At 38.8% G+C, this 13,414-nt stretch overlaps 1 protein-coding gene across 3 annotated transcripts in view; it reads right to left on the bottom strand.

The window, feature by feature from the left end:
• The window catches only part of dennd1b (DENN/MADD domain containing 1B), an 89,981-nt gene that overhangs the window by 37,529 nt on the left and 39,038 nt on the right, over window positions 1-13,414 (bottom strand). For 2 of the 3 annotated variants that reach the window (XM_084415981.1, XM_084415982.1), the window contains exons 6-9: window positions 10,525-10,594; window positions 6,684-6,764; window positions 4,232-4,285; window positions 3,134-3,244 (exon numbers count right to left, since the gene is read on the bottom strand). In XM_084415981.1, coding sequence (XP_084272107.1) covers window positions 3,134-3,244; window positions 4,232-4,285; window positions 6,684-6,764; window positions 10,525-10,594 — 316 coding nt within the window. Of the gene's footprint in view, window positions 1-3,133; window positions 3,245-4,231; window positions 4,286-6,139; window positions 6,200-6,683; window positions 6,765-10,524; window positions 10,595-13,414 lie in introns of all 3 variants that reach the window. The other variant, XM_084415983.1, reaches the window with a different exon arrangement.

Here is a 13,414-nt window from a genome sequence, read left to right as displayed (position 1 = left end):
AGAAAGAAATGCCAAATAAAAAGAAAGCCAAATGGCCACAAAAGGCAAGGTATGCTTGATATTCCTTTGAATGAAGAAGTCATCCGCAAGAACAAATGCTGGATTACGGTTTGTTTGGATGCGGGGCTGCATCCTGCCGAGACCTGTGAGCTACCGCTGCCGTTAGCGATAATGAGCGTGCTGGGGACGTGTTAAGTGGGGGTCTTCTCTATGGAGACCAACCATAGAGCAGATTATACAAAGGGATCTGGCTTTGGAAATACAATAGACCCCCAAAAACCAATGATGCCATTATAAAGATTTCCAAAGGACACATGACACTGTCCTTTTATGAAGAAAGGTTTTTTACATGAAAATGAACAAATATGCAACATCAGTTTTATATAAAATATATGCCAAAATTAAATGAAATTATCACTGCAAATTACTAGTGATAGCTGATATTTCAAGCTGATCATCGCTTGGTCAAAACTGAAATGTTACCTCCCCAAGTCAGATCCAAACTCTATTGTATATGTGACCCTATCCTTTGATATTACATAAAACATCCTGACACTCAAGGCTGCACTGATTCGTTTACAAATTCAGTAATTACCCTGTTTATTAAAAAGGCGAGGCAAAAGATGAAACACTAACCTTATAACAATTTCTACTGATAAGTAGAATTGCTATAAGACCTAGAAATAGATCTGCACCTTTCAGGAAAGGAAATAGAAGGATTTTGCCATCTTTGCTCAGTGAACTCTGGATTTGCCCAATCAGGTGACAGTCACATAACCCTCACTTCACAATCAAACCACATTCACACTCATCTCTAGGAGTACATTTGTACCATTTTGCCTTGCTGAGATATATTCCACAGATGAAGTATAAAGATATGCTTTGTAACACCTTTCCAGTGAACCCTGTCTATGTAAACAAGTTGACGAACATATTTCCTACATCTAGGGAGAAGCTGGGATTCAAAAATATCCATGGCAACTTCTCCAAGAATAGACAAAGACCAAAAAAAAAAAAAAAAAAAGGTCCCGTTCTTTGATAAGCACAACAAAGCTCACAGTGGAATCTGTGATTGGGGCAGACTGGAGACTAGAGGTGCGATTCCCCCTGACAAGGGTGACAGCGCCGCAGTCTGCGCTGACTTCTGCTACCTGCGAGACTTCTCTCCCCTGGCCCTCTCCTTGTTTCCCAATTACCAAGCCTCGCTCTCCCCTCCTGTTGACAAACGCACGGCTCCGAGCGGGGCGCCGACACAGGTGTATCGCTAACAAGGCGGTGGCATTAAAAAAAGAAAAGGTAGAGGTAGGGCGCAGGGCGCCAAACACCACTAATCCACCTCCCACTGCAACACAATATCACAAAGAAGAGAACAGGAAGTGCCGGAGGAAGATAAAATGTCTATTAAAGGTGTGGTAAGAGAGATGCTTGAAGAAGGAATGAAAATAAGACGGCATTGCTGAGTAGAGAGTAAAAAAGCGGAGAGTGTGAGGCCGAAAGGAACCTCAGTGGCTAGCACCACAGGCCAAGACAGGATCGGGTCTTGTTAGCATACCACTGACAGCATGATGAGAAGGCGGCTGTCAAGACTCGGGGCCGGCCGAGGGGGTCTCGCAGATGAAACGCACCAGGGCCTCCCAGTTGACTAGTTAGAGGGATCCTGATGCAGCACAATTATACTGGCATATGACAAGACTGCATGGGCGGCTGCCTCCCGGAGCCTGCGACATGGTTTTAAAACAGTGGTACTCCTTACCTCTGGTCACAAAACAGCAATAAGTCAACTGATGCATTGTTGTTAGATCATGATTTATTCCTTTGCTTTCCAATACAGGCAAGTGTGCGGCCATGTTCTGCTAGACTGACACAGCAGGTTCACTGGGGGCCCGAACACTCAGGGTCCGCTGGCAGCATGCATAATGGATTCCCTCTCTTCCTCTTTCCTTCTCTTTCTTTATCCCGTTGGCTGGCTAGAGAAACGGTAGCGGTAGGCTGACCACACCCTGGACACAGCCATATGCCCTCTCAGAACATTTCAGAAATTGGCCATATGTCTGCATTTGCGTCTATGAAATTTTGGCAAAATTGGCTGTGTGTGTCTTCCTATAGTTGCTTGGAACGCCCAAAGCTCTAGAGAAGAAGATTTAAGATGATGAAAGTCTTCGCTGAGGTGGAACCTTAATATCACTAGTCTTCGTAGTAACTCTTTTGGCATATTAGTTTCATAAACTCAAGGTCGCTCATGCTCCCATTCTGCAAAACAGTAAATCTTGTTATGAGATAGTAAAAAAAAAAACTATTTTCCCAAGAGACTAATGATTTGCACAATCTAACCCCTCGTGTCAGTGAGCACACGGAATGAAGGCGGCAGCCCGGAGGAGTGAAATACTCTGTGGATAGGGTCATTCCGACAGCCTCCTCCGGAGCCAGAAAGGGTCCAAGGGGAGCCCCTCGTTTCCGGCACTGTCGGCGAGCGCACCGCAGATGCTCTAGGGGGGAATCGGAGCGAGATAGGGAGCGAATGACATCACTCGCCGGTTCTCCAACTGTCGTGAAAGTTTGGACCATCGTCCGCCCCCATGCGATAAGCGCCCACTCCCTTTTTCAGGCAAGAAGAGCCAGAAAGAAAATATGTGAAAGAGTCAAGGATCCAATAAGTGATAATTTAAAGCTAAAAGACTTGACTGAGCATAAGCCCAGAGAAATACCCAAAATGGCAAAACAGTGAGAGCTAAATCAGTGTACAGTTTTTTTTTTTTTTTACGTTTTAGATCATTTTTTATCTAAAGTTCAATTAATGAGAAACAGGTCATCTACATAACTCTTTTATTTTGATGTGCATGAGGTAGTTGACGATGCCCAGCCCTAGATAAGATCTACATAATACAGTCTATGATTCTGCATTTTCCACCTTGAGAAAGGTTTCAAGTCTTGTGGGGGTGGGGGAAAAACATACAACAAATGATTCCATCGCACATCATGTTAATTGGAAACATATACGATAAAACATTTCTTTACATGCAATTGTTCCCAAAAGACCTATTTTAAATTATTGTATAAAAACCACATATATAATATTTTTTAAGTAAGAAGAAAGCTGTCTGATGTGTAAATGAGAACGACAGCAGAAACTCACAGTGCTAAGCTTGCTTGAGGTAATGATGATGCGTCGCTCATGCAGCATGCTGGCGTAGAGGTGCAACATGTTGTTCACATCCACTGCTACAAAGTACTCAGTTAAATTTCTCTAGGAGGAGAAAAAATTATGCTGATTAAGATTGGACACCACGTCACACCTAAAAATGTATGAACGTAATTGCATTAGATATATTTAGGCCTGGTTTCACAGTCAGGGGCTTAGATTAAAGAGTTAGTTCACCCAAAAATTTAAATTCTGTCAGTAATTACTCACCCTCATGTTGTTCCAAACCCGTAAGACTTTCGTTCATCTTCAGAACTCAAATTAAGATATTTTTGATGAAATCTGAGAGCTGTCTCACTCCTTCATAAGCTTCTATGTTACTGAAACTTGCCGGCCCAGAAAAGTTAGTAAAGACATCGTTTAAAATAGTCCAAGTGACTACAGTGGCTCAACCATAAGTTTATCAAGATAACAAAAATACACAAAAATAACGACTTTATTCAACTATTAATTTTCTTCTGTGTGGGCCTGAGTGAGTTCACATAGTGTAACAGCGCAGCGCTTTTGGGTTGTACGTCAGAACGTAGGCTCACTATTGGCCGACGCTGGTCATGTGAGTGATGCACCAGAAAGACTGACGAAAGTCTTACGGGGTTGGAACAACATGAGGGTGAGTAATTACTGACAGAATTTTCATTTTTGGGTAAACTAACCCTTTAAGGATTAGGCCTTAGTTCACTTAGAACATTTAAGTAGCTTTTATAAATGTGCTTTGGGGAAAAAAAACATTACTGGTGTGCATCTTGAGACAAAACAATGGCACTGACATATTTTAAAAACAGCTTAAACATTAATTTTAGTCTGTGACTAGGCTTAAGCCTTGTCTGTGAAACCAGGGGTTTATTTAATACTTTTTGCTTTGTTTCATTTCATTTCATTTCATGTTTTGGTTTGTTTTATTTTTTGCTTCATGTTTCGTTTTTTCTCATAGTCACTTGATTTAATATGAAGTGCAATGACATTCATACTGTACATTAAGTGTGGCTTTATTTTTGGGGCCTCTGTATTTGTAACTAGGTTAAACATACTCACACTTTCAGGTATGGTGGGGAGTCCATTAATGTCAGGAGCTATGAAGTATGAATGCTGCAGAAAACAGACAAGAAAAGATGAAGAAAAAGGGTCACCATTTTGCAACCATCCAGTATTTAGTGTTTATAGACACTTTAACTTACTGTCTGTTCCACAACCAATAAATAAACCACGATTGGCCTGAACTGTGTCTAAGCTTGTTAACATCATACATACAGACAACAGATACGGATACATGAAGTCAACAAACGCCGATCCCCTGTGGACACTACCGGAGGAGGCTCCCCGCATCGGAGAGAATGTCTTTATTAAGGTACAAAAGCCAACTGCTCTGTTCTGACAGTATCAGAGGGGTCTGCCAGGCGTACGTTTGAACAGGCGAGCAAGTTTAATGTCTGGATCAAAGAGGCTCCGAAGCAAAGATCCCACGCTGCCTGCTAACTTTAGCACTTTTTGTTTGCATGTGTGGAGCGCTCCGCTCTTTCCCAATGCTGGGCCGCGATTCGTCGTGCATAAAGAGCACCCATCTGTTGCTCAACACATAGGTTCAACTTTTGCAGCCTTCGCGTATGTTCCACAAACAAATGCGAGTGCAACTAGCATCCTCTAATACTCAAAAGATGTCAAATATTTATCTCGGACGCTGTGATCACATGACTCGAGCAATGAAACCAAGTGCTGTGCAATGTCAGAACAATTTATCTGGGCTCTATGTGTGTGTCCAGAGTACTTTTGCGATAATCGTACGAACGTAAACAGTTTGAAGATATCAATAAAGCAGAGTGACCAAGTTCTCTTCTTCATGTGCTGACATGTGTTTATTTTCCCATACCGAGCAGCTGACTGCCCTCCATGTCGTGGACTACAGTTCCAGCTGGCGGTGGCCAACACTTTGCAGCCGTGTTTATAAAAATCACACATTATCAGAGCGCTTGTTATCACCACGCTCTGCCTGCTGCTCCCTGTAGTGTGATCAGAATCCCAGACCCTGCACCCAACACCACTCCTCAGCGCACACACACACACACACGTCTGATTGAAACATTACTCCCCACGCAGTGCTGATTCAAACCTCTCCTATCACCAAGACCCTCTTTCCCAAATTCCCAAAATTTTCATTCTGCTAATCATTTTAACTTCAGAGATGTTAAAGCAGAACATAACAGTGATTAGTGAACCCACCACCGACTGGAAGACGGTACAGGCAACTCCAAGAAACCCCTTCGGATGACCTGATGGGCTTTTAGATTGTAGGCTAAGGTCAAATTCTTGATAACTGATGCTGACTAATAGCAAGCTTAATATCTAGTGATGTCAACTTATTGTATTTAATATAATGTGATAAATAAATGTTTTTTTGGGACACGCACATTGAATATTTTGCTCTGAGGTGTCTAAATAAAGCTTCAAAATACATATTTATTATACATATACAACATTCTAGGAATACAGTCGGAACATGATATCATAAAGTGTTACAGCTTGAAAAATAAAACAGCATGATGTTTAAATACAATGCTGTTGAGCAGATATTCAAGCGTGTTTTTTTTAAATGTAGGCTAATGGGCAGAGCATCAATGAGATTTCTTGAGCATAACTGCCTTTTGCTTAAAAAATAAATAAATAAAAATGTTTGATATTTGAAAAGAGAATTCAGCAGCATGGAAGAGCATGAATCATTTAGCAAGTTTGATTGTTTTCCAGACAAGAAAAAAAAGAACTGACAAGACCAAGGATGGGTTTTTGCCATATTTTATAAAAAGAATAGAGATGGATTATTTGGCAAAATTGGAAAGCTGTCTCCCATGCGATTAGGCCAACGGCTCCAAATTTCAGAACTGCCCCATTCTCTCTCTCTCTCTCTCTCTTTTCATCCCTTTCCCTTCAGCACACTCTCTCCCCACTCACCGACTGTCTGCTTCCTGGATCTTGCACTATTTGCCCATAGGCAAAATGTAAGTGGTTGCTCTTGCAAAAATGAAGGAAAGAATATAGATGGATTAGATGGAGAGATCAAACATATAGACATACATATAGACAGACAGAGACCGGAAAAAAAACTGACATAGATGGCAAAATATTGACATATAGAAATTGGATGGATGGATGGATGGATGGATGGATGGACAGATAGATAGTCAGATGACAGACAGACAGACAGATAGACAGATAGACATAGATAGATAGATAGATAGATAGATAGATAGATAGATAGATAGATAGATAGATAGATAGATAGATAGATAGATAGATAGATAGATAGATAGATAGATAGATAGATCATTGACTGGCAGCTGTTTGAGACGGTGTTAACCAATGGTTGCTGCTGGATTTGATGATTTGCAAAAGTGTTCATCAGGTTTAACGCTGTCCAGCCGTCTCTTATCAGAGCAAAAGGCCGGCGGTCCCACTTCTGTTTCTAAACAAACCGTTATTCCTCCCCAGTACCTACCACACTCAGATTTACTGGCATATTCGGCTTTGGCACAGGGTGGTTGTGCAGCGTTTCCAACATGTCGTTCAAGTCATCTTCCTGTGAGGACAAAAAAAAAAAAAAAGGCTAATATGAAAAACAAACAAACAAGAAAAATGCACAACTAAATGAGCAAAAAAACCCCGCAAACTGCAAAGAGATTCTATGATTTAAGTATTCCTACAGCAGTCTACGGAAGAGAAATATATCTGACTGACACACATTTAACGAGCGATCCTGAGGTTAAGAGACGGTAAGCTAGGCTGCGGCAGACGCTTATTATTCTGGGGATGATTTATGGCAAACATTGGCTGTTCGTAATTAACCAAAGGTCCTTGCTCAGAGCGGGCGGCTTTAAGAAGCCATTGGAGAAAAGCTTTGCCACAAAACAGGCCTCAGGATTACAACGCTGAGCTTTTACGAGCTTTTATGACAAGAGTGCAATTTACCCTCTCAAACTTGCTGTAGAATAGCGATGCTGCTGCTGCTGTTAAAACAAAGTCTGACATCGAATAGTTAGGCACATATTTAGATATGCCCTTTCCTTGTAAGCAAGTTCCCAGATTAGCTATGTGGCCAGAGCTTGCAGCGTATATATGGCCGTGTGTATGTACATATGTGTGTGCGGGGGTGTGTGAGCTGCTGTCACGAGAGCCTGGATGCTCACACGCATGGTCAGTAACACAGCCTGAGGAAACACTTCATTTACCCTCGCCATAAACCTTCATCGCTCTTGTCCTTCCTCGTCAGTCAACGCTGCCTCACGCGGAACGGAACGCCAAAAGTCAACCCGATCATGCTTGCTTGCTCAAAGAATTCATTTACGCGTCCTAGAGTTTAGCTTTTGTTGGACAGTTTGTAAGGGAGAAAATGAGTAAAATGTCGAAAAAAGACTGCCAAAAACACGGTCAAAATAATCAGATTATTGTTAAAAAATATAATCATCAACAAAAAATAATCAGTCACATTCAATGCAAATGCAATTTGTAAAACCACTGTGCACAACAAATGAATAAATTCATTAGTGTATACATTTCTGCACTGAATTAAATGCAACAAATTACTTGAGAATAGCTTTATTAACGAATTTGACTCATTTGTTCACGTTTCATAAAGAAGACCCATTACGGACACTGTTGCATTTAATGCACATTTTGGTGTAAACCATTTGTAAAACTGTTCTTATGTTAACTGTAGCATTGTAAAAACTATTTATGAGTAACTCTTTCATGAAAACATTATTAAATAAAATGCTGTGCATTTCTGTGCAAATAATTAGTAGAAATGTTCTTGTATAAATTGTCGCATTTAATGCATATTTCCGTCTAAATTGTACATAAAAACTATTTCATTTAAAATATGTGTGTAAATCTTTCATGAAACCAATCTTACATAAATTGCTGCATTTACTGCAAATTCTGTGCTAATTCGTAAAAACGTTCGTATATAAATGGTCGCATTTAATGCAAATTTCTGTCTAAATTGTACATAAAACTTATATATAAAATTTATATGTAAAACTTTCATGAGACCATTCTTACATAAACTGCAGTCTGTGCAAATAATTCGTAAAAAAATTAATATAAATTGTTGCATTTAATGCTTTTTTGTCTAAAATGTACACAAAAACAATTTTCATTTAAAATATGTGTGTAAATCTTTCATGAAACCAATCTTACATAAATTGCTGCATTTACTGCAAATTCTGTGCTAATTCGTAAAAACGTTCGTATATAAATGGTCGCATTTAATGCAAATTTCTGTCTAAATTGTACATAAAACTTATATATAAAATTTATATGTAAAACTTTCATGAGACCATTCTTACATAAACTGCAGTCTGTGCAAATAATTCGTAAAAAAATTAATATAAATTGTTGCATTTAATGCTTTTTTGTCTAAAATGTACACAAAAACAATTTTCATTTAAAATATGTGTGTAAATCTTTCATGAAACCAATCTTACATAAATTGCTGCATTTACTGCAAATTCTGTGCAAATTCTTAAAGATGTTCTTATATAAATTGTCAAATTTAATGCGAATTTATGTCTAAATTGTACATAAAAACTATTTAAAATGTATGAGTAAATCTTTCATGAAACCATTCTTACATAAATTGTTGCATTTAGAGTAATTGTCTGTGCAAATCATTTGTAAAAACGGTTCTTATATAAATTGTTGCATTTACTGCATAAATAGTACATAAACAATTTTTCACATAAAATTGTAACACACAATGAAATTTTGTGTACATACTTCCTAAAACTATTCTTGCCTAAATTGTCGCATTTAATGCAAATTTCTGCGCAAATTGTTCGTAAAATCATTTTGAAATAAATTGTTGCACTGATGAACAATACGCTATGTGTACTGCTTGAAAATATTTTCTTAAGTTTTACTTTTGTTTGTGTTTGCATTATGTGTACTGTGCTTATTTGTATTAAGGACTTATTTGTACAGGCAGCACCTTTTTCCCTCCAAAAGAAAATCTGCTAAATGCCTTAAATTACATAATGAACAAACATGGAATTTGGAGAATAAGAGGAAACTCTTTTCTTTGGGGTAAAAAAAAAAAAAAGAAGGATACTTTTGTTAGTGCAATGGGTCGATGACACAGAGCATCTTACGGCTTAATTCCTGACCCCTGTGAGTCCCAGTGTACTTAGCCCATGATTTGTTTGTGTAGCGGAGGCTTGGTCTTCTTCACTTCTCTTTCAGCGGCTCCGTTACACATAACTGAATGATAAGAGACTGATAGAGAAACGCTGAGCACTTCAGTTGCTCGCTGGCTCCACACAAACTTTTTCATTTGATGTTAGCTTAATATTTTCATCCCCTTTTCCTAATTCAAACTTTTCTTCATCTCCTACTGCTGTGAAACTTTCAGAAAGGGGAAAAAAAAAACGATTTGGCACAGTGTATTTCCTGACAATTTGTTTTCCCGTATATCATAAGGACTGACTTCCTGTTCGATGCTCGGTCTGTTAAATGTCAACAACACTGCAAAGCAAAGCGCAACCAACCAACTGTGCCTGTTTCGCTGAGATGGATTATAGATGACGTTTTTCTTTCTCCTTTGTCTTTGCACACAAAAAAAAAAAAACACTCAAGTTTTGCTTTGCAGTGGCACTTTTGGCTCACAAGCTGGATGGCAGGAACGTGGGTAATTTCGATGCTGTTTGTGACATTAGCAGTTTGCTCAATAGGGGGGCCGGCTAGGCGCAATCAGCCACATGAAAAAGCGGCCTCACAGAGGAAACATTTTTTTACAGTTACAAATGTTTACAGTTCAGCATTACTAAACTTTCAGATACCGTTTGATCTGTTTACATTCTGAGAGAGACTCTTTACTCTTTACTCTCTTTACTTACCTAAGATATATATAAAATGACATTTAATGTGTTTTTATGTAAATATTTCATAAAACCATTCTTATGTATTCAAATTTTGCTAACTTTTTTCCCTTACCTTTTTGCTCAAGTCTTCCCTTACCTTATCTAATGTTTCGATAAGTTTTAAAAAGTTTGCCAGTTTAATTCAACTGCATTAAATGAGATAATGTGTAAATTTGTTCATTAAACCATTCTCAAATTATCACATTTAATGTGAATTTCATAAAGTTGCAGTGAAGTTTCATTTTTCTCATTTGAAGTTGACGTCTTTGTGTTTTAAAGTAAGCCTGTAGTTAAAAATATGCATTAAATGCGAATTCATATATCAACTTTTTTGATGAACAATTTTCCATAAATTATCAGATTTAATGCGTACATTCCTGCGTATTGTTATAGTGTTAAAGTTGGAGATTTCCCTTAACTTACCTGGTGTTTTGATAAGTAGTCTGCAAAGGTATTTAGCAGCTTATAGTAAATCTCAAACCATGGGAGATAGCTGTCAAAAAAAGAAGGAAAAACATACATTACACAAATATTACAGAATACTATACGAGAAAAAGCTATAAACATCACTGTAGCCCCATTCAAAAGCGCGTCTCTAATTTTCCGAAATCAGCCGATTCTTCCTCACCTTCACTTTTAACCTGGCAGGCTTTACTACATGTCTACACCAGACGCGACAAAGCGACCGTTGCAAATCCATTTGTTCTTCATGTCAGAAGCGCGAGGAGTACAAGTACGTCAGAATTAGAACGGGGGAATCAGTTTATTGTCAGGGATTTGTCGCGTCGCGCCGCGTCCAGTGTAGACAGCATCACAGATTATAATGGGTTCAATATGCAATAAGTGCTACTGGGGTATAAAGTCAGTATCTCGGTTCTCTTTGGATGGGGGATAGTTCAACTTGCAAAAATCATAAGAGGCCAAGGCACTCAGCCTTTAATCATTAAGAAAAAAAAATATATATAAAGCATTTATTTATTCATGACTATAACATTTTAAAACATACACATATATCCGCACACCAATGCATAGCGGCTACAATACCCTCATCAGGGTGTGATAATATAACACACTAAGAGTCCTTTAACTGCAAACAATTAGTCGCATGACATAGCACACCTGATAAGGATTTTCTCTAGGGGAAATTTAAATCTTAAACAATATCGAGAGAATCCATAAATTCAAAACACATTTAAATCAAATTCAACGTAGTCCCAATACACCAGCGATCTATAACATCAAACATAATTAGTGCCGTCAAAACTCTTTGTTTACATAATATGTGTGTGTGTGTGTGTGTGTGTGTGTGTGTGTGTGTGTGTGTGTGTGTGTGTGTGTGTATGTATGTATGTATATGTATATGTATATGTATATATATATATATATATATATACACACACACACACACACACACACATACACACAGACTTCCTTTAGCATTTTCATCTAAAGTGAACCTTATCACATTCTTGGTACTCGCTGACACTTGCATTTTAAACATTCTAACCACGGAGCGGGCTAAATAAAAGTATTTGGTTTCTTCAACAAAAACATGACTGGACCACTGTAGCCTGTAATAAACCAGGGATGGGATGGTTTACAAGCATGCTGCGCCCAGATGCACAACCTGAACCTCATTGTCGTACATTAAGTCACTACATATGTCACTACTCTCCTTTTTTTTCTTCTTATTCTTCAAAATTAATTCCCCAGCAGGAGTAAAAAAAAAAATAATTCACACCTTATCAATGTGTATTAACTAATCACACAATGACTAGCCAAGAGTATCTGCAACATTGTGTGTGTTGCAGCCTGACAGAATCTTGGCAAAGTTGACAGGCCTTTAAAGATGGAACGCGGCCAATGTGTTGTTTTGGCTTGAAGGTTGCAAGAACACACACACCATTTATTTTGTTATGCAATCTAGTGAAAAAATGCGGCCTGCTAGCGGGCTCTGACTTTTCCTTTACCGGTATGTGGGTGTGATTACAACATGCATTTCGACTCGGTCTGAAATCTCACGCTTAACCAAGAGCGATTACATCAGCTATTCTTTTCCAACGCAGAGCTTTGACTTTTGTTTGTCGCTACTGCTTGATTGCTTTAATTGGCTACAATGTAGGTAAAGAAGAAGTTTGAATTAATGGATGACTGGGAATGCGGTACTTTTTGAAGAAGAAAAAGCAAAAAAGGTTGGATATCATCTGATCTCAGCTGACCCACAGAGCACGCAGTGACTTGATTAGATTTTCTTTTTTCCCCTTTTTATCCTTCCATGGGTCAGTGAGCTCTCCAGCAGACTGGAATTAACAGACAACAAAAAACACAACTAAGTGTATCTAATGCAAATTTTCATATTGCCGAATGCGTAGAAAGGGGCCAGTGGCACGCCGTTCCCAGGGACGTGCGCTCAAGCGTGAGAGTTTCAAGTCTGGGTGACCATTAACCTAAAACAATCATCTCTTAACATGCCAATATTTTGACGTGCATGACAATGTTCGCAAACCAGGTCACACTATTCTAAATTAAATGTGTCTATGCAAATTGCAGACGGGCGAGAAAAATGATCCATGGCCTGGATTGCGGTGTGTTTTGGTTAGCATGACGCGTTGTTTGAAAGATCGTAATTGACCGACACCTTGCTCAAGCTGCATTGCACAACAAAGAAAAAAAATCATTATCTCTCTCTTGCTCACTCTTTGTTTAAAATGTGAGGCTCCTGGATGCTAATCCTTCATTTTTCACATGTGAAGGGGATTTAAACGGGAGCCTATCCTTGTCAGAAAAGCACGGCAGGCCTTGGAGAACACAAACACTCATTATACTCTTAAATGAGAGCATGTAAATCTTTTGTATTAAAGTCAAATAAATCACTGCTCTATAAGCAGCAGACTTGCGTTTATGAAGATATCCAGGGAGGAATACCTTTCACAAAATTCTGGATTCAATTTTTATTTTCAGTCATTAAGCAGAAGCACTCCATTTTGCTTTAACTTTAACTTTTTTTTTTTTTTAAATAGGCTGAGGGGAGCTCGGCACCCCAGCCCAATCTCTTCACAGCTAGTAAGTAAAAATGTGTTTGTATTCGGCAAATCCTCTGATAAAGGAACATTCATCATGCTGAACTGTGCTGAGACGAGCCAATCTCAACGGCCCTTTTAGGTTCTCTAGCACCGTGTGTACTTGGAGAGTAAACCAACTTATCTGTGGCTTACTGGCAATCCCTAACAAACTCGAGCTCCTTGCTTCCACAGCCAGAAGCATCAGATAAGCTTGAGCAAATGGTTTGATAGCTGGAAAAAAGAGAGACAGA

This window comes from Rutilus rutilus (genome assembly GCF_951802725.1).
Source record: "Rutilus rutilus genome assembly, chromosome: 8".
NCBI lineage: Eukaryota > Metazoa > Chordata > Actinopteri > Cypriniformes > Leuciscidae > Rutilus > Rutilus rutilus.
Note: the sequence above shows the minus strand (reverse complement) of the source record. Positions and strands in the feature narration are given on the sequence as shown.